A 27,206-nucleotide genomic window follows, 5' to 3' on the forward strand; every position below is an offset into this window, starting at 1 on the left:
GAGAGGGTCACGACTAGATTGTCCGTCCGGTGGGCGACGTGCCGCAATTCGAGTTACGTGGCCGTCAGCACGCCGGCGGGCGCGAATCCGCAACACTGGTGTCAGGAGTGGGATACAAATTCATCGCCCTCCTCGCGGCACTGGTATCGGAGAACAGGAAAACGGGCTCTCCTGTCTCCGGCTAAATTCACGGGAATCGGTCCAGGGGTGAGAGAAGCGACCCCCGATTCCCTCCAAATTACGAGCGAGCAAATTAACCCTTCACGAGAAGCAAGATGGCGTCTCAAGGCGAGCGGGAGCCGGGGGTATTAGAAATGGATGTAGAATGTGTAGGATCCATGGTCCAGGATGGAATCCCCGAGCAGGAAATGTTGATTGTGCAGGAACACGGACTCGCCCAACTGAACCCAGGGCCTGAGGTGGGTGCGGCAGCGGCCGCGATGTATGACACCTCCCCCCCCCCCTCTCCACCAAGACCCTTCCCCAACCCCTGCCGAAACGGCTCACTCAAGCGCACCCGACGTGGCCCAGCTATGCGCCATGCTGGCGGCAATGACAAATGAAATAAAAAACGAAATGAAAGACATGAACAAGCAAATGAATGAAGTGAAAACGACGATAGATACAAATACAAACGAAATGAAAGGCATGAACGAAAAGATGGATACAAATACAAATGAAATGAAAAACGAAATGAACAAGCAAATAAACGGAATGGAAACAAACATGAAGGAAGAAACGAAAAAGCTCCGGGGGGAGACGCAGAACATGGGCCGATGCCTGCAGGCGGGCATGAAGGCCGTTAGCAGGGAGCTCAAAATGGCGACTCCACGTGTGGGAGCAAACGAGCTGGAAGGGGGTGCAACGCCTGACAGGCCCGCGGTGGAGGCGGGTAAAAAAATAATTCGGGGGGCGTGTTCGGCGAGGGTCGTGACAGAGGAATCGACGGTGACCGAAAGGGAAAAATTAAATGGGGAGACCAAAACGTGTGAGACGAGACACGAAATGACGACAACGGAAATAATAGTTGAGACAAGGGAGGTAAAGGGTGAAGAGTTGGCAGAGACACGGGAGATAGAAAAAATAGAGGAAAGACTACACGAGGAAGACGGGGTAAGTGACGCACACACACACACAGAGGTAGTGGAGGATAATGGGGGTGAGCTGGCGGACTGGGTAGAGACCCAGTGCGAGCACCTGGATGACCTCCTCCAGGAACGAGGGGAGGGAGTATGCCCCCTTGAGGCGAGTCACGACCAGGTGAGTTCGGTCGTGCTTTGCGAGGTTGAGGGGACGAGTGCTGTGGACGGGTGCACGGAGAGCTTGGGGGGTATAGAGGCCCCGGAGACCCTTGTGGGGACACGAATCCCCAGTGTAGTTGTCCCTGTGTGTGTGGTGCAAGGCGTGAGTGCGTCCCCGTGTGTGGAAGCGACCCCGTGTGTGAGTGGTGTGGTGGCGATGGTGCCGGAGTGCGTGCTTCCCAGCACGCCGTGTGTGGAAGAGGCACCGTGTGTGAGTGTCGCCGTGTGTGTGAATGAGGCACCGCGGGTGAGTGCCCTCGCGTGTGTGGATGAGGCACGGAGTGTGGATGAGGCACCGCGGTTGAGTGCCCCCGCGTGTGTGGATGAGGCACGGAGTGCGAGTGAGGCACCGCGGGTGAGTGCCCCCGCACGCGTGAGTGAACGGCCGTGTGCAAGGTCGCTGTGTGCAAGGGAGACCGTGTGTGTGAGAGAGCGGTATGTGAGGGAGATGTCGGTTGGCATGCGGGAGCACGCAGCCGCGTCTCCCGGTGTGAATGTGATGGTGTGGACTGTGTGCGTCGTAACACGCAGGTATGCGTGTGTGGAATGGAGACGGAGACGGCGACATGAGAAGAGAGAAAGCCGAGTGGCGGCTGTAGTTGTTTCGGGGACCGTGCCGGGTTCACCCAGCAGTGAGCACGCGGTTCGTGCTGTGCAACGCACGAGACCACCACGTGCTCGCTTGCGAGAGTGAAGTCCCGGTCCGGAAACGCACGCGGTGGATTTGCCGATCCCGCGGACGGACAAAGTTTAGGCAGGTAAATGGATTTGGACCGGACGGGTTCTCCACGCGATCGTGTGTGTTAAGCTCCAACGGGCAAAGCACATGTGTTCGCGTGGGGAACCCCTCGAGACGTGGGGCTTGTGTTTTTTTTTTGCGCACGGTGACGTCATGGCTGCACGTGTGGTTGGAATCCGGCAGGAGGGGTATCTCTGCCGGATGGTACCGTCCAAGGAGGGACGAGGTACACGTGCAGCTGCATGACGTCACGGGCAGGTGCAAAGTGCGCGAGCTCTGAGTTGCCGCGCAGGTGCTGCGCATGAAAAAAAAAAAAGCAAGCCTCACTTTCGGGTGCAAAGGATTCCTGGGCAAGGGGTGAAAGACCCCCTTACCGGGGCACAGAATGGAAACTAGTTAGGGGGAAGGGTTAGCTTAGCTAGACCGACTTCATGGGGCAGGGGTAAGTCCTCATGGAGTCCGTGGAATGGATTAGGTAGAGGGATTGTAGCCAGATTTAGGTTAGGCAATTGATTAATGGGATTATTTGGAGACAGTGACAGACTTGTGGATGTGTAGAGGGGACGTAGCTTCGCTACGTAGTGTTAAAAGGAACGTGCTGTAGTTTAAGGGATGACGTGGGAGCACGAGTTAGTTAGGGGATGTAGTTAGGAGGATGGCAGAGTTCAGCGTTGAGTGTGCTGAAGAGTTGTGAGGTGAGTACATGGTGAGTGAGTGAGGCCAGCGGGTCTGTGTGTATGGAGTGAATGGGGAATGCATGGTGCGATGAGTGATTTGGGGGAGGAGTGACTCCCGCCCAAGGGACCCCGGGGTCAGAGTAAAGTGAGTTAGCTGGGTTAGTCAAATTGAAAAATGGAGGTCGTTTTGTTGTTGGTGGGAAAGTAGGCTCGAGACCCATTTGGAGGGGTGCAGGAGCCCTGTTGACGGGCTTGGGAGCGTGGCTGCGAAAGGTGAGTATCGCTGAGTGGGTACCCCGGGCACCAGGCTAGTCGGCCGCGGTAGGCCATGGGCCCATGGGGGGCCGGGATAGAGTAGTGGGCACGGATGCGGCTGCTTGGTGCGGGGGCCCGGGGCGCCATTAGCCGCGTGGGCAGTGTTGTGGGCACGGGTGACCCTCGGAAAGGGGCCCGGGAGGCCGGCCTGCCACGTGTGCGTTTCAGGGGAGGTGCCATGGGGGGCACTCCCCGGTGTTAGGGAGCTGGTAGGCTCGGAGGCAGTGTAGTGCCCGGGGGTGCCATAGCGGGAGATTCGGCAGAGGGTCGTGCCTGCCAAAGGGAGCCACGTGTCCCAGCCAGGAGACCGTGTGAGGGCACGGAGAGAAAATTGGGGGGCGAGGCCCGAAATTGTAAGGACACCAACACAGGCGACGGGAATCTGGGTTGTTAGAACCAATAGTTTAAGCGAGAGGCGCTTGTTGAAAGCCCCGGGGTAGTTTAGCAGTTAAATGGTTAGGGTAGATTAGGAGTGCACCCCTCCGCACCATCCATCCCCTCGCTCTCGTTGTGGGCCGCTGGACCCACTTTGGGTTAGATCGCCGAACTCTGGGGAGGCCATTCGGAGGCTTGAGTTGGGCCTCGACACAGGACGCTAGCTCTCCCTTGTGCCCCTCCGGGAAGGGAACGTAGGGGTTGGGAGTAGGCTAGGTGACAGGATAGGTTGGCCGAACAAGGACGATAAAGGGGGTTAGGGGACGATTTATAGTGGGGAAGTAAAAATAAAAACAACAAAAAAATAAGTTGGGGCTAAATTGGGGTTTGACAAATTAAGGGAGTGGGTATGTACAGTGACAGGCAAAGGCGATAGGTGGGAGGGAGACAGGTAGGTAGGTCCGAGCCCGCCTTCCAAGTGGCCAGCACCACCGCACTCCCTCCACCAACCTCCATTGAACGGCAAAGGCTGGCCAACTTCATCGGCTGGCCGTGTTTTGCTTCAAGGCGGAGGCCGGCCAACTTCATCAGCTGGCCGTGTGTTGCTTCAAGGCCTGTGCCGGCCAGTTCATCTGCTGGCTGTTTTTCTTCAAGGCCTGTGCCGGCCAGTTCATCTGCCGGCTGTGTTTGCCTGCAGCGGCCTTCTTCTGCGGGCTGTGTTTGCCTGCTCACCTTTGCCATGCCATGCCCACTGCCCAGGTTCACCAGCCCCGTTCAATTTTTGCTTTGCCCCCCCCCCCTGTTCATTTCCATGTGCGCCAGGATCCGCAAGGCAACAGTTTGCAAGCTGCAAGAACTGCCCTGTTGGCAGCTACAACACGGGCCTGCAGTGGCGGCCCGTGCACCGTGTTTGTGTTCATGCATCCATTCGTTGTGCTCATTGCGTGTGCTACTTGAGCTGGCACGGAGACTGCGTTTGTGCAGCCCATGCACCGTTGTGGTTCACTGCGTTCAGTTCAAAAGGGAAGGCCTTGGACTGCGTGTGAGCAGCCAGCCACGTTCCCTGTCACCTGCATTGTTTGAGCCAGAGACTGCATGTGGGCAGCCTGGCTCCCTGCTAAGTGCTTTTCTTTGCAGAGTTCAATGATCCTGGGCCATGGTTTAGTGTAAAATTTGTAAGTTAAGGTTAAGATATACTGTAAATATGAGTGCGCCCCCGGCATGTTTGTCTCAGCGCCGGCAATTTTATTTAAGTCGTCCGTGTGAGTGAGTTTGTTTAGGTAGTTACGCAGCCCTCAGGTTATTTATTTTGGGGACACGAATACCATGAATGTCGCACTCAGGGATCCGTAGGTAAAATGTACTAGGGGAAAACTACACATGATGGCACACGAAAATTTGACGACTCGGGACGAGTCTGTAAAAAGGGAAGGGGGTAGTGTTGTGGTTACCAAATTCGCAAACCACCATTCAGGTCCCTTAGGTGAGGTATCTCGGCAAGTATATGTGTAGTTAGGCCCAAACCCGTTGTCTAGTGGGAATACATGTCATTTATGCGTGCTGCGACTCTTCAGGATAGCCGTTTTTCTTTTACTATCTTTATTTTGGACCAACCGCCATTGTTACCACCACCAACCACAACATCGACCACCAACCACAACGCCGCTTCACCACAACCGCCACGACCTTCACGTCACACCTCGCAACCGTAGCATCGCCACCGTTCTTGCCCCGCTGTGGGTACCGGTGTTGGACTCGTGCAGAGCGCGCGTCGAACAGCGTGTACAAAATCATGGATTTTGTGCTTCAAAAACGGATCAAAAACGACACACGCCCACTTTTTGCCGTCCAATCGGTGAGCGAGGGGCGAATTGGCCCCGCCTCCAGGACGATCGATATATGCAAATTTGTGGATCAAAAAGCCTTCACGCCCACTTTTTCTCGGGCCAATGGGGAGCGAGGTGAAAGGTCAAAGGGAGGGGGTCAAAGGCGAAGCTACGGGGGGATAAAAGGACCGTGTTCGTCAGTCCAGGGAGTCCAACGGGGAGAGGAAGAGAGTCGAGAGTCGGAGAGTCCAGAGGCGGAGAGGTGGAGAGTCGGAAGCAGAGGGTCAAGACTTCGCGGGCGGTGGAGCTGCTCGTCGTGTGCGGAACGGAGGGGACGGAGCTGTGGAAAGGCGGCGACACCAGACGAGGGCGTGCTCGCGTCGGTGCCGGGAGCTGCACGCCCGAGGGAGGCCGACAGCGCGACCTGGCCGAGGTGGAGACGCACACCAGGGATAATAAAGATCCTCTATACCCCGAGCATCAGCAACCCCCTCCTGTTTCCCCCCGCGCTGAGATAGTGCGACCAAGGGGGCCCCTTTCCCACCCCCTGCCAGACACTGTCCGCGAGGCCCTCGGAGTGAGGCGCCATCGCCGCTCCGCGTCTCATCACCAGACGGGTAGGCGCGACCCGGTCTCGGCCTCAGGCCCGCCTCATCCTTGAGGGTATTCTTTCCTTGGTTTTGGGTATGTGTTGTCGGCGCCGTCTGTGAAGTAGAATTGTATAAGTGTTGCCGTGTGCTCGGTAGTCGGTATTACCTCTGCATTGTGTTTCGCTTTTACATTTGCTTTTTGTGTAAATTGCATTGTGTCTTTTCTGTGTGCTTTTGGTGGAATTGAATATGTGTGCTTCCCGTGTGCCGCGAATAAATGTGCTTTATTATTGAACTGTTCTCCCGCTTCGCTTCGTCTTTTCCTCCATTGAATCCCCATCTTGCGTCACGTAAAGGGTTGGTAGTGGGCTGAATACGCCCGATAATTAATCGAACCGTCGAGGTCGACGATAACACCGCTCGGTTATTCTGATAGTACGGAATGGGTCGCTTAAGTGGCCCGTGTCCAAAGTCGACCTGCGGCGAGGTGCGATCGCCCGGTCTACCCTCCGCGTGGGTACTTAGGTAGGTCGAATTCGGCGAGCAACCCTATCCCACGCGGGGGCTGATTGGCTCGATCGCGGTGAGACCGAAAGGTCCACCCGTGACTGGTTCCCGGCGTTAGTCCGAGAGGGTCACGACTGGATTGTCCGTCCGGTGGGCGACGTGCCGCGATTCGAGTTACGTGGCCGTCAGCACGCCGGCGGGCGCGAATCCGCAACAATATATATATATATATATATATATATATATATATATATATATATATATATATATATATATATATCAAAATAAACTATAAAATATATACATACATACATCGTAGGATGGCCGTGAGCCATGCACATTTGCCTCGAAGCTGTCTGCCTTGGATTCGACCAAGCCATAAAGTGTCATCCTGGTATCTCACAGGGAAGGTGATTCATCAGTGTGTGTGCCATCCATCGGATGGACATTAAATTGGAGTCGCATCTTCCGACATTAGTTTGTGGACGTTAAAGATCTCATGGTGTCCTTCGTGAAAGAAAGGTGGGCGAGTTTTCACCGGCACAAAGTTATCAGGTGAGTTATCATCCAACAAATTATAAATTCCTACACTTACTATTCCTGGCTGGAAGATGGATGGCAAACTGCCCTGTATGTATTCTTGTCCAAGAAACTACTTCAGCAGAACCAACACTGTCAAACAGAGTCCGCTACAACAGATATATATATATATATATATATATATATATATATATATATATATATATATATATATATATATATATATATATATATATATATATATATATATATATATATATATATATATATATATATATATATATATATATATATATATATATATATATATATATATATATATATATATATATATATATAAATATATATATGTATATTCATTTATTTCTTTACTTATATCGATGGCATCATTTAATCAATGGGAGAGGGTGATTTCGCAGCTCAAGATGATGCAAGTTTGCAATGCCTCCTGCGACTGAATCGTCCAATCCAAGACTTGCACTTTCTGAAGCAGGAATTGCATGTGAAGTTGTCACAATCTGGGAGCTCGATGGCTCCTTCCTTTCTGCGAGGTCACTTCTCTTCAAGTTGTTGCAACAAGTTGGTGTCATGATCCTTGATATCTCAAAGGATTCGGTGATGCCACTTGTCCTGTTCACTGGCTTGTTCTTCCCAATCCTCAGGGTTTATAAACAAGTACCTGAATGTCACACTTGCACAAGTCTTTGAAGCATAGCTTGGGACATCCAACGTTTATCTTCCTTCTGATAGTTCCCCATGGAGAATGTCTTTGGGTGTGCATCCATCTGCCATCCTGCTGAAGGGTCCCAGCCATTGCAATCATCTCTGTTTCATTTCGGCTGTCATGATTGGTATATTTGCCTTCTGAAGGACCCCTGCAACTTTGTCGAGCTGTTTGATTCCAGGATGTGGCATAAACACTGCAGGTGAAAGCTGTTTAATCCCTTTTCTGGAAGTTTTCCTTGTTTCACTTCCACACAGAAGGATGTTCATTACACAGGCCTTGTTTTGTTTTGTTTTTTTTGTTGTTGTGATGATCATTTGATTGTTCGATAATAGTAATTGATCGATAATAATTCAGTAATTAATTAATTATTATATTAAAAATACAAAGTGGCATTTTTGCCAAAGCATATCTTCACTTTTGTCCCAAAATTCCAGCTTCCTCGATCAAAGGATGGCTGAGATATTGGCGGAACAAACAAGAAAGAAGGATAGAAAATAAGTTGCGATACATTCAAAGTACACCGCCCCCATGCCAAATAAGTAAATAACACATCCTCCAGTACGCAACATTGCTGGGGCACATTCAGTGCCCAGCGATGCTGCCGTGCAGCACATGGAGACAGAATTGGGAGGGAGCGGTGTACAATAATTGATTGATTAATTGCATGAGTAAAATAAATAAATAATAATCATAAAATAATTATTTTCTTAATCAATTGGCTCATCGCATCCCAAAACCAACACCATTTCATCCGAAACTGTAACCTGTCGAAAATTAACTAATTCTTTGAAAAATGTATAATTAATCGATGAATTGATTAATCAAAAAATAAAAATTACCCTTCATAGCCAAATCATTTGGTCACTGTCATGTTCAAATGTCAGCTTTCTCGCTCAAAAGGTGTCTGAGATATTGCCCAGATGAGAAACAAAATAAATAAGTCATTAATATATTGACAAGCTGGTAGGCGACGAGGGATTCGCTCGGATCGAAGCGCTGGATACGATGCTTTTCATTCTGACCGATCCACCGGCGAAGATTCATTGCCAAGACATACTGGTTCACATCCAATTGTGACTCTGCCTGTCAAGATTTTTCCTATTGCGTATTTTGCCAACTGGCACTCCTCATAAAAAATGATGGTAAATAGACACCCTATTTTTGAAGGACTACCATTTGAAAAACAATCGGTTTGCTGGTTTGTGCTGTGGAGCATCGCATTGCAGACACACACACACACACACACACACACACACACACACACACACACACACACACACGGAAAACCCGATAAACTTCTCTCAATGCTCTTGTTTGACCACCTCCTGAGCCACACAATATTTTTCATAAGCCACGCCCACTTTCCATAAGCCACGCCCACTTCCCTATGCCACTCCCACTTTCCTACGCCACTCCCACTTTCCTTCGCCACTCTCACTTTTCATCAACCACGGCCACTTTCCCTAAGCTCCGCCCACTTTCCTCAGCCACTCATAAAAAATGACGGTAAATCGACACCCGATTTTTGAAGAACTACCATTTGAAAAATAAAACAATCAAAAATCGGCTCGAGTAAAATTTTCTAAATATCTCGAAGTGTTTAATTCCGAAGTCTCGTTTCTCTACGTTCAAAACTGAAGGACAAGTATTGAAAATACTGTACGCGGTTTTTCGGCCGCTGCACAGCACGGGTGGTTGCTAGGCAACGAAATTCAAGCACACACATTCCCACCCCATATGGCACCTGTTGGCAAAGTTTTATCGAAATCGGTTCGCTGGTTCGTGCTGTGGAGCCTCACGTTACAGACACACATACACACACAGTCAGACAGACAGACGGAAAACCCGACAATAAGGGATATCTAGCATATATAGCGAATCCAATAATAATTAAGTAATTAATGAAGTGATTTTTCAAAAAAATTTAAAAAATTGTTTTACCAAAGTGCATCTTCACTTTTGTCCCCAAATTTCAGCTTCCGAACTCAAAGGATGGCTAAGATATCACCAGGACAAACAAGAAAACAAACATGAAAACAAAGAAACAAATGTAGGAAAAACTGAGTACTTCCTCCCTTCAGCACCCGGCGATGGCGTCATGCATCGCCTGGATATGGAAATGGGAAGGAGCGGTGTACAATATACCTTGATATAAATGAAGAGAGAGTATGCGCATCCTTTTCCTTCAAAATCATTGACATTATTTGAGGGACATTTTCAAATATTCAACGTAACTCATGCGGAATGGTGTCCACATTGCTTCTCCCAAGACCTTGCAAAGATAATCTCAGTTTCTGGGATTCTTTTTTTACATTTTATTTCTCCAAATACTCCCACACAGATTCAGTGATATTGAGATCTGGGCTTTGAGTGGGCCATTCTATGCGTTGAAGGACTCCCGCTACCTCTGCTTTTGATAATAAATTTAATTATCCCAGCTGAGTGTTTTGGACCATTATCTTTCTGTAAGATGAAGTTTGGACCAATAAATTTTACACCACTGGGGACAGCATGGTGAATTAAAATTTGTTTGTTCCTTGCTGCAGTCAATATCTCATCAATTTTCAGCAATTTTCCAACAGCTCTTGAGGATATGCACCCCTAAACTTGAATTCAATGTCCTCCATGCTTAATTGTTGACTTCAAGTAAGGCCCTTACAAGTTTCAGTTTATCGTCATCTTAACTGCTATCTTTGAAGGCATCCAAATAACTGAAGATTTGACTCATCTGTCCAAAGATACCCTTGGCCTTTGTTCCATAATCCAATTTCTGTGTGCTTGTGTATATTTTAGCTTGTTCGTCTTGTTCCCTTTTCTTGTTGCAACAGATCCTATAAATCCTGATTTCAAAAGTGATCTTCGGGTTGTCGATGGAGGGACAACGATACCCGAGTCTTCTGCCAGTTCTGTTGTCAATTAAATGCTCATCTTCTCTTTATTCCTCAAGGATAATATTTTTTAAATTATTGCTCATCCTTGTTGGACAGCTTTTTGGGTCTTCCAGTCCTGGATATCACAGGTCTATAAAAGCTCCGCATTGCTGCTGTTGTTGGTGGTGGTCGATTTTTGAAATGTGTACCCATTGTTCAGACAGCTGCTGGGCCATACCCACATCTCTTGCTCGACTCCACCCATAATAGCACCCAGACAAAATGATATGGCTGCCATCATGGTTTTCTGATGGGCCGAACACATTCGGCCTGTAGGCCTCTGCTGGTTATACACTGTCCAGGTTTGGGTTTCGTGTTAATCATGATGAGGGACCCCAAAATATCTAATCATGTGTTGAATAAAAATTATTAGTAAGGTTTAATCAAGCCCGTACACAGCTGCCTAAAAACATAGTTTTGCGTAATTTTTGAACTGCCCCATATTGGGGTTAAACAATCTGTGACCTTGTGACAAATCAGCTCATTCTGATATGACCGTGATGGAGGCTGTCACGCATGAGAGGTGTCGGGCTAATCTGTTAGTAGTGGATTAAACATGTGTTTCCTTATCGTGCTTTCATCTCTTAAGAGTGCTTTAAATGTGCGTTTCCCAATCGCCCCGTTTCAGGATTTTTAAAGCCAATTCACTTGCGCTTAATGGTGAAGTCCCATACCTCGAATGACCACGTATAGTTTTTTTTATGAGCATAAGGTTGATTACAACAGAGAGAGCATGAGGGCGGAAGACAGAGAGATTGAGAGGAAGAGAGGGATGGACACGGACACGGGGACACACGGGGACACACACACACACACACACACACACACACACACACACACACACACACACACACACACACACACACACACACACACACACACACACACCCACACACACCACAAAACTGAGGCAACATACATAAAGTAAATCCCCTGTTCAAAATAATTTATAATCTTATCTGACTAATCTTATTCATCCACATGGGAACACGGGACAGATACGGCTCTGTCTAAACATATTCATTCACATGGGAACATGGGACAGACATGGCTCTATCTAAACTTATTCATATGAGAACATGGGACAGACATGGCTCTATCTAAACTTATTCATATGAGAACATGGGACAGACATGGCTCTATCTAAACTTATTCATATGAGAACATGGGACAGATCTGGCTCTCTAAACTTATTCATTCACATGGGAACACGGGACAGATACGGCTCTGTCTAAACATATTCATTCACATGGGAACATGGGACAGATACGGCTCTGTCTAAACATATTCATTCACATGGGAACATGGGACAGACATGGCTCTATCTAAACTTATTCATATGAGAACATGGGACAGACATGGCTCTATCTAAACTTATTCATATGAGAACATGGGACAGACATGGCTCTATCTAAACTTATTCATATGAGAACATGGGACAGATCTGGCTCTCTAAACTTATTCATTCACATGGGAACACGGGACAGATACGGCTCTGTCTAAACATATTCATTCACATGGGAACATGGGACAGATACGGCTCTGTCTAAACATATTCATTCACATGGGAACATGGGACAGACATGGCTCTATCTAAACTTATTCATATGAGAACATGGGACAGACATGGTTCTATCTAAACTTATTCATATGAGAACATGAGACAGACATGGCTCTATCTAAACTTATTCATTTACATGAGAACATGGGACAGATATGGCTCTATCTGAACAAATTCATTCATATGAAAACATAGGACAGACATGGCTCCATCTAAATGTATTCATTCACATGAGAACACAGGAGAGACACAGCTCTATCCAATCTTATTCATTCACATGGGAACACGGACAGACATGGCTCTATCTAAACTTATTCATTCACATGAGAACATGGGACAGACACGTCTCTTTATAAATGTATTCATTCACATGGGAACATAGGACAGACACGGCTTTATCGAAATATATTCATTCACATGGGAACACAAGAGAGACATGGCTCAATCCAATCTTATTCATTCACATGGGACAGAGACAGCACAAGTTTAAGAAGACAAATAGGACAATGCAAGCTGAGCTGTTCAACAGAAAGGATGAGGGAATTGAATGGACAGAGGAGGTGAAAAAAATTAATTTTGTGTCGCAGGTTGTGACCACAGTGCGCTCATTCTTGTTCAATTACAGATTATGATTCTCTGAACTTGTTGATTGTGCACAGGACACCACACATTGAAAATTGAGTGATGCGAATTATTTCACTCGGTGTTTTTCCTTATTCATAAAGAAACACAATTCTATGCTGAACTTCTGAAATTGTAACCATTTTGCTTGAAGCGAACAGTTAATCTTGCGAGATATGTATTCTGCAGCATGAAAAGTGGGCTTTCAGCTTTATGGATGTGGAGAAAGGAACACCTGACATTAATGACTGATGACGAGGAACACCTGGTTCTGAATGATCAATTAGATTTGATTGGTAAATGTGATGGATGAGTTACCACAACACTTCATATTAGCTGCTCATGTAAAGTCCACCAGTTCTGTGCATATAGCAGTTGACGGGGTACTACGTGTGTGTGTGTGTGTGTGTGTGTGTGTGTGTGTGTGTGTGTGTGTGTGTGTGTATGTGTGTGTGTGTGTGTGTGTGTGTGTGTGTATGTGTGTGTGTGTGTGTGTGTGTGTGTGTGTGTGTGTGTGTGTGTGTGTGTGTGTGTGTGTGTGTGTGTGTGTGTGTGTGTGTGTGTGTGTGTGTGCGCGCGCGCTTTTTCAGCCCACAACGTTTTTACCTTGAGCTTTTGTCATCAAATTTTCAACAAACCTTTACGATGAGAATATGGTAAATAATAATTAATAATTTAATCAAAATGTCAAAGGGCAAAGTCATAGCAACTACAAATGGCCCTTGTGAGCCGAGCCATGCTTATTAGCCTCAGGAACCCACCTTCTTATTAGCCCTGAGCTGCACAAGACGAGGTTTTCTTTTCTTTCTTTTTTTAGCGTTTTTGTCATTTGAGCCTCAACGTGTCTTCCCATGGCATAATGTTTTTACCATTTGAGCTTTTGCCATACCAACACATATGCAGACTTTCTTGGAATTTGGGCCAGCCCTGTTTTGTTTTTAGTTTTTTTTTTCTATGATTTTCACGTGTACTGCACATACAGAGAATTGCCTTATCTAATATAGTGGAATGTGTGTACGTACGTACACACACACACACACGTTATGGATTTCTGATTTCAGATTTGTTGGACGCTGATTTGTTGTGGATTTCAAAATCGGATCCGAGTCATGCAGAGATCGTTGATGACGATTAGGAATTAGAACGGGGGCAAGAACACTTGGGGCACTCCAGCCTTAACTGGGAGAGGGGATTAAAGGATTCCATTGAGAGCCAGAGCCACACATTGGCTACAAGAGTGGAGGAAATCAGGAAGCCATGAGTGGAGTTGGCCTTGGATGTCAAAGGCAAAGAGTTTGGAGCTCAAGGCAGGATGCCAGACTATCAAAAGCTTGAGATATGTGGAGAGAAATGTCCCTGAACTGACAATGAGGGTCTTCATCCATTGCTGGGAGAGTAGAATCAACATTTTCAAAGTAGAGTGACCAGGTCTGAATCCAAATTCATTATCTAAGATGAGGCCATGAGAAGGAAGGATTTCATGTCGACTGCAATGATGGATTCTAGGACCTTGCTGATGATTGGAAGTAAGCTGATAGGTCTGTAGAGAAGAAAATTCGTTTTTGCACCTTGTTTATGTAAAGCAGTGATGTCGGATTTCCAAGTAGATGGAATATGACCTCGGGCAAATGATAAAGTGAAAGGAACAGAAAGAGATACGCAAGAGCAGCAGAGCAAGTTTTCAAGACACGTGAGCTGATGGCACCTGGTCCAGTTGCAAAATCAGTCAAGGATTTCCAGAAACTTCTACACCTTCTCAGGTGCAAAAGACACAGAGGCCAGGAGCTGTTTTGTGTGACTGGGTAAAATGGATACATAAGTTGGGGACACAAGATTTGGAAACAAACACAGAATTGAGGCATTCGGCAATCTCACGAGCGGGATGAGCCGTGGTGCCTTGAAGTGAGGGAAGGGATGGAGGGGGAGCATACACCAGAGACCGACTTTACAAGGCACCACCAGGTTTTGGATGAGGGAAACAAGTTTGAAAGTTCAATCTTGAGGTTGGACAGATGTTGTTTTCTGGCTCTCCTGAAAGTAGACACTCTTTGTGGGCTTTGCGGAATGATCTGAGATTGCCTGCGGTCGGGTTTTCCTTCCAGGCAGAGAAGGAACTTTGTTTCAAAGCAACTGCCTCACCACAAGATTCAGTGCACCAAGGGCAGAAAGAAGGGATTACTGAAGATGAGATGGAATGAATCTGAAATGATGGAAATTTGTGTCAACGTGGCTCCCGAGATATACTACAACAAGCTCGAATGAGCTAAGATCCTCGTCCTCTTAATGATGGTGTCATAAAAACGAATATGACGTCATTGTGATGTATCAGGTTTGCGATAAATTATATCTGTGCTAATGCCCAGCTTGATTCCCGCAAACAAAATTCAAACAGCTTGCCTAGTTTCGGAGATAATGGTCTAGGCGATATTATGACGTCAACTTTTTTCTCGGAAGAATTTCCAAAATCGGAGATGGTTACTACCTGCGCGTGGGCTTTCTGCATATACATGGCAAGTTTCACGAAGAAACGATGAAAACTCTGGGTTTGAAACAAAAAATGTCAAAAAATAGGAATGACGTCATAAAAATTGATATGTCGTCATAGTGAAGTATCATATGTGCGGTAATTCATCTCTGCTAATGCCCTGTTCGATTCCCGCAAACAGAATTCAAAAAGCTTGCCTAGTTTCGGGGATAATTTTTAGGTGATTTCCATTTGTGGAGATATTTTGACGTCATAACCTTTTTTTTTCTAGGAGGAATTTTCAAAATCGGAGATGGTTACTGTCTGCGCGGGGTATTTTTTACATATATACGCCAACTTTCAGAAAGTTTCGATGAAAACTGTAGGCTGTGAAACAAAAAAGTCCACAAGAACAACAACGTGAGGAAGACAAAGATCCTCCACGAGGATCTAACAATAATAGACTTGAAAAAGTTTTCAATTGACATATGTTAGAGCAACACTATTTTTGACTTGACCACCTTTAAAACTAAATGTGAAAAAACTCAATCAATCCCAAAAAAAATTTTTAGTGCAGTCTTTGGCCCACTACCATCGGTAAAATGTATCAAAGTTTATTTAATTATTTATTTTTTGCCCTTCTCAGTGCAATTTCATGAGACCAGTGGTCTTCACCATTTTTTTAGAGGGGGGCACTTTTGCCGATAAGGCATCAGTGTGAGAGTCGCCACACCACCTGCAAGACTCCGTAATGGCTGCTATTAGGCCCTGCCCCCATGGACTCCTCTTTGTTGTGGTTAACTGGGCTGCAAGCATAATTGTTTATGTACCAACATCTGCTGATGTAGTTATGTTACTTTTATGCTTCATGCTGGAACACTCATTTGAAACCACTGGGTCAATTTGATAGCATTTATGGCAGATCATGCCGGGGTGTTTTCACATCTGTGTATTCTCGGCCGTACATAAGGGGCCACACTTTAGGCCACCAGGTGCCGCCAGTGGTTTGCGGGCCTTGCAATGAAGAACAGTGGACGAGACAGTGGAATCCCAAATTGTAGTTGTACATCATTCACAATTTAATCCGATTTAACAAACGTTTTTTGTTCGTAAATATCGATTGTTTTAGTGAAACCAATGATCATGTTTGTCTCAAGCATTATTTACTTTTTCATTTGGAGGCTATGACAGTTACGTGTAGCTGTTAGATTTGCTGTTTTTTTATTTAAGGTTTCCATTGCACTTAATGCCAGCAGTGTGATATTGTAAGAAACAGTTTGTTAGTCATTATTTAAGAGGAAAACGATGCACCATTGGAGACGTTGAGAAAGGACATCTCCCAATGCCTTGATCATTGTTTGGCACCAGGCCCAATGACTGTGTCGGCTGAAGAGCAAATGGCAGAATAGCCAGTTATCCAGGATGGCAAAGTGGCCAATCCATTAGTGATGCTGTATTCCTGGCAACACAGTAGGGAGGCATCACCCGCTCACCCATACATAAATTTCCTTTCCTGCTGGCTGTCTTTCCAAGCTCGTTTCTGTCTCTTTGGGACCGTTTCCTGGAGCCAAACATCCCACACTGAGTGTGTAAAATATCCTGTTGGCCATCAAACTTCCTGGATGGATAGGCCTGAAATCACAAACCTCATCGGGTGTATGCGTACGTGTGTGTTTGCGGGATGCAAGGCTTCTATCATGGAACAGGTGAACATCAAAATTTCTCCACTCAATCCAGCTATCACCAGTACCTTCATTTTCTCAGATTCGCATTCCGTTTCTACTCCCGTCACATTTAAAGACTCACGGAATAGATTGTACGCATTGTAAAAATACGAACGAGCTCGTCCGTGTTGCTCCGATCACTGCATTGCAGAACATCTTGGTACAGATATAAAAATATAACTACAAGGTAGGATGACTTCATGCACGAAAATGAACTCGACACCAACATAAAATCTCAAATATTCTGTACGGAACAATCAATCTTCCCAAGCATGACCATCACTTTATCATTTCTCTGCTGACATTTACCTGAACAAGGTGACTTTCAGTTATAAAGTCTCCATAATAATGCATGCGTGAACATTGCTTTCCTCCATCAATTAAACCGAGCTTAATTTTACGGTCTTCCAGTGAAGTAGAACGCTTTGTCGTTCACAATTCTTTGATAACAACTTTGTGTCAGTGTTCTTTGCAATATAACGGGAAAAGGGGACAACACATTTCAGACCGAGTCACAACGACATTTGAAAGTAATGAACTTGCAAGCAGCACCAAAAGCTCATAACATGGTACTCACATGGCAAGTACTTTTGGCCAGAGTCTTTGCCCAGATAGAACTTCACTGTTTTCGACTTTAAATCTTTTGCCTTCTTCACTGTGGATGGCAATAAAAGAAAACACACACGCACACATGATAATGCATTGACTTGTGCAAGTGTTAGCATTAGCTGAAAGCACTTTTCATGTTATGTGATGTCATGCATTATGCAAGCTTGGTGGCAAAGCTGATTTTGCCAGGATGCAGACAAGTGTCCCTTGTATTTTACCAAGTACATATCTTGGCCCTCAATCCAAGGTACAAACACTATACACATTGTTACTCGTACATTTGCTTGACATACGCACTTTGGCATCACAAACCCCATCCTCACAAACCTTCGGCATCACAAACCGCAACGTGTGAGCTTGGATTTGAACATACTAGACTACAATATGTCACCATGCAAATTAGTAAAATGGAATCTCAACTCTTCACAATGTCAACATCCTTTGCCGAGAGAGAATTACGGATCTCTCCCAAGGTTTACCGGACTTGTTGGCATCATAGTTCGAGAATCATTTCTTCATCTGGGAAATCCGTTGTTCAAACCCTGGCCAGAGTTATATTAAAGACTTTAAAACGGTACATGCAGCTTCCTTGTTTGGAGGAGATTGGGACCATGCTCTGTGCAGAGCGTTGGTGCTGCTTAAGCAGTCTCCTTTGCTATTGGGCACAATCCTGGACGGGTCGCCACTCTGACACAGGACACCAGCATTCTGGCACTCGTTTTGCTGACCTCGGAAGGATGACAGGCCGAGTTAACCCCACCTGGTATTAATTCAACAGCCGAGTGGAATTTGAACTCAGGATCCGAGGATCCCGAGCCCACCACCCTCACCATTAAGCCAACACCAGGCATAGGTATCAATGTGTAGCGAAGATAGATCATATTTCTGCATCATCAACAGGTGCCTTCTGTAGTGTATACGCAGTACAATAATCAGGCCTCAAAGAAAAATCAGCAATCATGTTTACCAAGTTTAGTTTAACAAATCTGTCTTGCCTGTGTGAGCAAATCGGGAAACCTCTTCTCTTGATAGTGCACTGCATTACACATGTTGGCTGTTTAAATACCAAGAAGCGATTGTGTGCCTGAAAGCACATCACAATTACAAAGCACTGCAAGAGTGATCATAAAAATGGCATTTGTATTGAGATTTGAGCCTGAAGTCAGGAGTTGCAAAACAAGGCAAAGAGTTACAGGTAATGAGGCATGAAGCAAGGGCTGTTGTACCAATATAGTGTGCACTGAATCCCTTCCGTGAGTGGTTGCCATCAGAAGAAAAATGCATCCGAAGCCAATTCCTGCTGCTCACAATCGGTGGAGGCACTTGGGAGCCAGTCAGCCTGAAATATCACAAGAAAGGTTCTGTTTCTTTACAACAAATACGTTAATGTCAAAGATGTGATATTGTCTGATTTTAGCGAAACCTGGATCCAAAGAGCTTTCATTACATGAACACACCTTTGTGCTGTTGCCTCAGAGCCGGTGACCTCCAAAAGGTCGTAGCCCTTCTCAAGATCAAAATCTTCAAAGATTAGAGAAACCAGATCTTCGGACTCCGAGCCCAGAAGCAGCCAGGTACAATCAACACCATTGTCGTAGTTAGCTGGATAGTTTGGGCTCCGAATTGAGCCACTGGGTCCACCCAGTGTTCCACCACAAGCTCCTTCCTCTGCCAGAGCAAATAACTCGATGTCAAGAAAAGACATGCGAGAATACAATGTACATGGAAAGTTAGACTCCGAGGATGATGAAGGTTACTCTGTATGATATTGCAATCGCTCATTGTAACCATTTGACTCATCATGCTTGTGCTGTTTGAAGATGACGTCACATGAGGAGACAATTTGACCTGATATGCTTAAGCTTCAATTCACTTAATGGACACACATGACACAATGTTTATATTAATCAGATTGTTAATCAAATAAATAATGAAAAAACATCCACTGCTTTATCATGCTATAATTTGAGAAGTGTTTGCCTGTTTGTGTGTTTGTCTGTGAGTTTGTTCAACTTATATGCACTCTTGAACTCCTGGACAGAACGAGTTCAAAACTTCTGGTTGCTTTCCATCAAGGAAGTTTGATATGGGAATCCCACTTTCAATCCATCAATACACTCATTCATCCCTCCATCCATCCCAATTCCTTGCCCTTTCGCTCCAGAACCTCATTCCCCGTACTTCGCTAAAATCCTTCACCCATCACCTCTCGAGCCCATACTGGTTACCGAACCGTTCCTCGTTTAAATCCATTACCACCCCTTCCATCTTCAAACCCATTTGAATCCCCCTGCCCTATTCTTCCTTCCCCCAGCACCTCTCCTTCAGCAAAACTTGGACATGCAACATAACAAGCCACACAACACACATTACAAATCAATAGCAGCACTAAAATGAAACATAGCTGCAGTGCCACCGCATTCAATTGTTCCAGAAACCCTCCACTGCAACATCACTGCAGTCTATTCCTTGGAGGGTTGATGAGTGTGAGCCAATGAGGACATCCCACGTGGGATCAGAGATTGTAATGGCAAGCCTTGCCACCTGGAGCATAGTATCGTGCAGGGTCATAGGGGGCTCGCGTTAACTTTGCTCCCTGGAGGCTACGCCTGGCCTGGGGAGAGATAAAATCAAAGCAATGGAGCTGTTCACTGCTGCTGTTCGTGTGTGCTGGGGATCTCATTGGAGGAAAGCTACCTGCCTGTTCATGTGACAAAGCTCTGCAGGCTTGAGAATATCTGTGCTGGCCTGAGACAAGCTGTGCTGCCCGTAAATGAGCTGTGAATGACTGGCCTGAGACAAGCTGTGCTGGCCGTAAATGAGCTGTGAATGACTGGCCTGAGATGCACTGGGGCGAGATGAGCACGGGGTGAGGCCCAAGAACAAATGATGCCAGGAAGTCCTTGGTGCACAGCAGTAGCTCCATACTGATTAACACAATCTTTTCTTTCTTTCTCTCAGAACGCCTAATTCATCTACACGAGACACACAAAGAGCCAATAATGATTGACTTCCATCACCAAGTAGGTGAGGCACTGATTTGCACCTCACACCATTTCCTCGAAGCTTATGCCACGTACGCTACACCTCTCCTTACATGTAACAACCACACATCACCTTCCTTCCTTCCCTTCCCTCCATTTTGGGATCTGCACAAGCACGCCTGTTTTGGTAGGGTAAGAACGAGGCCACACCGAATGCCTCGTAATGCCTCGATCTTCTTCCTCTCCACCTTCCACGGATGATTGCGGCATACTTGTCTTGGGTTTTGTTGACAAGTAAGATTGTTTAAGGGGCTTTTACGTGTGAATGGTAATTACTTTTCTCCTGTGTCTTTGCCTTGTGATTATTGTTGTCTGTAAACACGTGCTTTTCCATGAATCTGGAATGTAGACTTTCCAAACCTGCCTGGTTGTCTTCCTTCATTGGTTCAATTTTGCATACACACTAAATAGATGGGACGTTGTACCCCCATCAATTTGCTCAATCAGGTAGCTGAATCCCACGCACGGTTTCTCTCAGCCGTACGTAACAAGTAGACAGAGTGTCGAGTCGAGAGTGCGGTTCCCCAGTTAGAGTAATTCAATCAAAGAGTAAGATAACACGATTGTGGGCGCGAGGGCCCTGCTGGATTTAATTGCCTCACCAGCATCCGCGGTGGCTTAGAAACCCCTTGAGCCATGGAGTTATCCGTGGCTTGTGGCTTCAATGTCGGCGGTCAAGTGGCGGGTCTGAGCAAACCTCTCATGAACCCCGTGATCACCGGAAACCCGTAACAATATCATCATTGAAAAGTTAAAAATTACCCCATATTATTCAGAAAATGCTGGAACATGGATTCTATTATGTACAAAAACAACAGATATACAAAAGAACGACACTCGGAAGAGTGCATACCTCTGCCAGGCTGAATAGTTTACGTCAAGACCTGAACCAAAATCGAGTCGGCTTGGTCTCGTCACCTAACCAACTCATCCACCAAGTTTTGTCCGAGTTCCCCCCCCCCCCCCACAACCTTTTGAGATATCATGCGATATATCATTTTGGTCCGATCTCTTAGTGGTGAAGAATCACTTAAAAAAATTTCGAGTCCAAATCCAGATCTGGATATTCACCAAAATCACACCAATTCGTCCTTGTCACTCCCCAAACCTGTTCACCAAGTTTTGCCCAAATCTGTCCATAACTTTTTGAGAAATTCTGCTCACAGACACACACACAGACATCAGGGTGAAAAAACATAACCTCCATTCACCTTCAGTGGAGAAAGTAACTATAACTTTGTTATGGTCATTCACAACATGTATCTGCCCACACCAAACTGCTCTGAGGGCATTATACAAGAATACAAAGTGTGGAGTTGCATCATATGCAAACCACACCACACAGAGCAAACAGACGACTACCTCCCTGATCATTAATAAACGAGGATGTTTTTTTTTTTCTGATAATCCAATAGGATCCTGGGTAACGTCTTGAGACAAACTCATGATTCAGGAATTTTAGAATCAAAACTCTTGATGCATCTACCTTCAGCGAGGTTTGAATTCAGAGCTTTGGGATTACCAGCACAGTGGCCTCATGAGACGACCACCATCACACCTGATATCGGTAATACTCGAATCAATTTCATTCGATCTACCAGACTCTTACCAGAGAATTGGTGCTGCCAAAGCAGTTTGTTGGCATGGGTTATACTAGGTGGTTTGCCATTGCCTTCCCAGCGTTTTTGTCCCTATTTTATCCTTTTTAATGCTGAGCATCAAGGAAGGAAGCATCACGAACCTTTTTTATTTACGAAAATGGAAGATTTTTCAAGTATATCGGTTGGTCTTGTGCATTATTAACTCCACCACTGAAGGTGGATGCAGGCTGTTTTCATCCCCGTCTGTCTATCTGTTTGTTTTGGAACAAAATATCTCAAAAATATTGTGGACGGATTTGGACGAAATTTTGTGGAGAGCTTGGGAGTGTGACAAGGATGAAATCATTAAATTTTGGTGAAGATCCGAATCCGGATCAGGATCCGATCATTTTTGAAGTGATTCTTCACCATTGAGAGATTGGGTCAAAAATAAGATAGCATGACATCTCAAAACGTTGTGGGGGGGGGGGGACTCGGACAAAACTTGGTGCACAGGTTGTGTATGTAACAAGGAAGAATTGATTTGATTTTGGTGAAGATCCGAATGCGGATCCAAGAATTTTTTTTCAAGCGATTCTTCACCATTGGGTGATGGGGCTAAAACAACATATAACACGATATCTCAAAAGGTTGTGGACAGATTCGGACAAAACTTGGTGGGCAGGTTGGGTAGGTAACAAGGAAGAAGTCAATCGATTTTGTTGAAGATCAGTATCCAGATCCGGATCCGAGAATTTTTTAAGTGATTCTTCACCATTGGGTGATGGGGCTAAAACGACATACACAGCACGATATCTCAAAAAAGTTGCGGACGGATTCGGACAAAACTTGGTGGGTGAGTTGGTTCGGTGACAAGAACAATGTGATTAAATTTTAGTTCAGGTCCGAATCCAGATCAGCCTATCAGTGGGATACAAAACGTGAACTCATCAGCCTGGTGGTTTGCTCTCTACCAAGTGTCCTAGTTCTGTCTGTTTGTCTGTTTGTCAATTGCCGACAGGTCACAATTTTAAACCAATCTTCTTGAAACTTCAACATCTGGTAGAGTTCGTCATAAGCAAAGAAACCTTTTGTTTTGAGGTCAAAAGGTCAACATAGACCAAAGGTCAACAACAATGTCATATTTCTAAAATCCTCAATTTTCATCTGATTGGCTTTAAATTTGAAGAGGATTCACATCCCAGGTCACTGAATTCAACCACTAATTATTTTTGAGGTCAACATCGGCCGAATTTCTAAAATTGTCAATTTTCATCTGATTGACTTGAAATTTTAAGAGGATTTGCATATTTGGTCGTTTCATTTAACCACCAATTATTTTTGATGTCAACATCGATGAAAAAGTCAACACAGGCCAAAGGTCAGCAACTTAAGTGAACTTTCTAAAATCCTCAATTTTCATTCCATCAACTTGAAATTTGAAGAGGATTTGCATTTCAGGACAATGAATTCAATGAACAAGTATTTTTGAGATCAACATCGGCCGAAAGGTCAACGAGTTGACATGGGCCACATTTCTAAAAATTGACAATTTTCATCTGATCTCATTGCCTTGAAATTTGAATTTGTGTATTTGGTCATTTAATTCAACCACCAATTATTTTTACGGTCAAATTTGTTTTATGGTTTTTCTTGCAAGTATCATGCTATGCATGACATCTTTCTCGTTTAAAGTGTTTGGTGTGAGTTGTCTGGGGTTTGAACCACTGACCTCCTTGAGTCAAAGTGGATGCTCTAACCATTACACCACCATGTCTGGTACAATACTTCAAGATAATTGAGAGAGATATTCAGTTTAATGGTTAACGACATCGATTGCATAAAGAAGAGTGAATTTGCTGACTCGAGGCACTTAAACTGATTTGCTTCCAATCATAAGAAACCATTGCTCATTTAAATACATATATATTTGAGGTGAACAGGTAAGACAATGATCTCAAGCTATTACAAATGGAGTCCAATTACCCTGACAGAAGCACAACACAAAAGACCTTCCTGGAATCGGAGAAAAATGAGCACAAATCTCTTATGAATTCCAATCATTTTCACCTGACAGCTTCATTATAAACAACAGCATGATACACATTTGATGGTTGAGCGTTGTGGAGGAGGCATGACCTACCTTTGCAGTGTGGTGCTGGGTAATCCCATCCTGCGTCTTCATTTGCAATGGTGACACAATGAAGGACAGAATGGCCTTGCAAGGTATAACCGGATTTGCAGGTGTAGGATGCCTGGGCACCCACTTTAAAGTCGTCAACATGAAGCTCAGCATGTGGAGGAAGATCAGGATGTCCACACAAACCCTTTCTCAGCACTGAAAAAGAAAACATTACTTATAAAGACGACCCAAAAGGTTACATCATCGCATGGTACAAAATGCTGAGAATATTGTTTACTCAAAGTAGAATGAAGAACTAGGTTTGCTCATGAAGTCTCGTGCCGAACTGCATCCGTGGACAGGAAGAATAGTGGATGGACTGAGAGATAATCAAAGATTTGATTTCCAAACAGGATCTCCACCAAATGCTTCCAACCTACTCATCATCACTCCAAGAAAATCACACATTTACTAATCCGGGTTGCTCTATCATCTCCACTTGAAGCAGCTACACCGAACTAATCTCCAAACATCTTGATATGAACATGACCACTCTCTTCCAATATCTACCCTCCTCCATCAAGGACAGCAAAGATGCACTTAGAATCTTTGAACAGTTCAGGTTTCCCTCAAATAAATTGATATTCACGATGGACATCAAATCCCGAAAACGATGACATCCCTCATGAGGATGATCTTTGGGCGCTCAAACACTTCTTCGATCTCTGGACAACCAAGGAACCAAGCACAGAAACTCTTCTCTGCCTCGTCAAATTGGTCCTTACACTCAACTGCTTATCATTTTCGAATCAATTCTACGAGAAGACGAATGGCATTGCCATGCACCTTGTGTACCAAAAATGGGTTCCAGCTATGCAATTATTATTTCATCGATTTCATTCACAAATCAAATACACGAGAAGCACCCGCTCCCTACGGGAGCCGTCAAGGGGATCACGTTATTATATTTATACCTATTTTACTCCAAGGGGTCCCAGGATTACACAACCAAAAAATGGTTGCGATCGGTTCAGCCGTTTTTGCGGTACCTGGGAACAGACAGACGGACAGACGGTGAATTATAGCAAGATTTTCGACCAGTTTGACAGTCGCACCACAGAATTCTTTGGACATGACAGAGTCAACTTGTTTCCCGGTTGTTTTTTTAAACTTTTATCCCAGTCCCCTCACTTTTAACCACTGAACCCTGACACTCCCTTCAAAATGACTCTTTCTCACCCCACAAAAGCTCCCCGACTCCTGACCCTATTCTAATGTGTGCACCTCTGACTCACTCCTTCCCTCTATCAACCCTAACGTCTACCCCCATCTCCCTCATTTGCTTCGAATAAGGGCCAGAATGTCAGCTTCTCCTTGCTTCCCACAGTGGTTAGTATACTTTAATCAATGTTGTGCTGATCCATTATTGCTGATCCATCCATTATTGTGGACTCACTTTTCCACAGAGCACAAATCTTTATGAAGTTCTTTTTCGAGTCGTATAAAGTTGTAACGGGCAAACTTTACCTCATTTTCAGGAAATAACATCCATCCATCCATTGGGACCATAATCTGTGCAGAGCATTGGTGCTGCCTCGGCAGTCTTCTTGGCTATTGGGTACAATCCTGGACGGGTCGCCACTCCGACATGGGATACGAGCAAGCTGGCACTCATTTTGCCGACCTCAGAAGGATGACAGGCAGAGTCAACCCCATCTGGAATTAATTAAACAGTCGAGGGGGATTTGAACCCTGGATCTGAGGATCCCAAGCCCACCACCCTAACCATCAAGCCAACACCAGGCATAGGAAAATAACAACAACAATAATAATAATAAAACAACAAAATAAATAATGAATAAAAGGTAAATCTTGAGTTCATTATTCCAATGATACAATTTTGACCCAACAAAGAAATAAAATAAAATAAACCATTTCGTATTTTTGTCAAAAAAATTCGGCCAAATCTCAAATTGGAAACTTGAATGTCCATCACTTTTATGAATTCCACGAGCTTTTATAACTTTCAACAGTGAAGAAAGTTCTTCGATTGTGAACATTTTCGGCGGTAGAAGGAAATAGTACAGTTGCCAGGTTGAGTACCTTGTTGTTGCGAGAAGTGTATTGTTTATTGATGGTTTCGTACTCGCATGGGTCGATAGAAAAAATTTAGCTTGGTTGCCAGAGTGGCAACCTTGGGGAACTCCGATAATTTGCATAAATCCAAGGTGTCCGCCTCGGATGGAGGTGGAAAATAACGTTTCAACCAATTTTTTTTTTATACCTTGTCGAGGCTCGTATGAGAGCTAACACACAACGCACAGCAAGGGGGCATGAGACAAGAGGGGCGGGAGTGGGAGGGACAAAACAGTGGGGAACAGACATAAGATCTGTGGAAGGGAGAGGGATGGGACGGGGAACATGGGGAAGAGAAGATGGACATTACAGGGACTTTCAGGAAGGAAAGCAGGGGAATTGAAGGAAGTGGGCTTGGATGGATTATCGGGGGTAGAAAAGATCGAGGATTTTGGATGGGGGATGATAAGAGGTGGTGGTGAACAGCTGTTTTGAAAGCCTGGAGGGAAGAATGGGAAAGAATAGAGTGAGGGAGTTTATTCCAAAGGCGGGAAAAAAGAGGAATGAAAGAGTGAAGATGAGCAGTGATTCGTGATTTTGGTAGTTTTACCAGAAGGGGGTTGTTGGCGGACCTTGAGGGCCCTGTGGAAATGTGGTGGGGACAAATTGCAGAGAGAGCAGGGGGGCAAGGCTGGAGAGGAGACGGTAGAAGACAGAAAGACCACCGACAAACCTGCGGTGATTGAGTGAGAGGCCCAAAGACTCAGCTTCATTGCGGGAGATGCCGATGATCCTAAATGCCCTGGTTTCGACAGCGTGAAGCCGAGAAAGGTGGGAGGCAGGAGCACCAGCCCAGAGGGGAGAGCAGTTCTCCATCA

General features: G+C 45.3%; 1 protein-coding gene across 2 annotated transcripts in view; it reads right to left on the bottom strand.

Annotated features, from left to right (window-relative positions):
* LOC147027167 (CUB and sushi domain-containing protein 3-like) overlaps positions 1–27,206 on the bottom strand; it is a 1,179,270-nt gene that overhangs the window by 814,662 nt on the left and 337,402 nt on the right. For both annotated transcript variants that reach the window (XM_085883358.1, XM_085883360.1), the window contains exons 4-7: positions 24,274–24,468; positions 18,964–19,174; positions 18,733–18,845; positions 17,475–17,552 (exon numbers count right to left, since the gene is read on the bottom strand). In XM_085883358.1, the coding sequence (XP_085739484.1) occupies positions 17,475–17,552; positions 18,733–18,845; positions 18,964–19,174; positions 24,274–24,468 (597 nt within the window). The remainder of the gene's footprint in view (positions 1–17,474; positions 17,553–18,732; positions 18,846–18,963; positions 19,175–24,273; positions 24,469–27,206) is intronic.

The sequence above is a fragment of the Eptatretus burgeri genome, chromosome 5 (assembly GCF_056783735.1).
Source record: "Eptatretus burgeri isolate ZD-2024b chromosome 5, Ebu_testis_v1, whole genome shotgun sequence".
NCBI classification, from domain to species: Eukaryota; Metazoa; Chordata; class Myxini; order Myxiniformes; family Myxinidae; genus Eptatretus; species Eptatretus burgeri.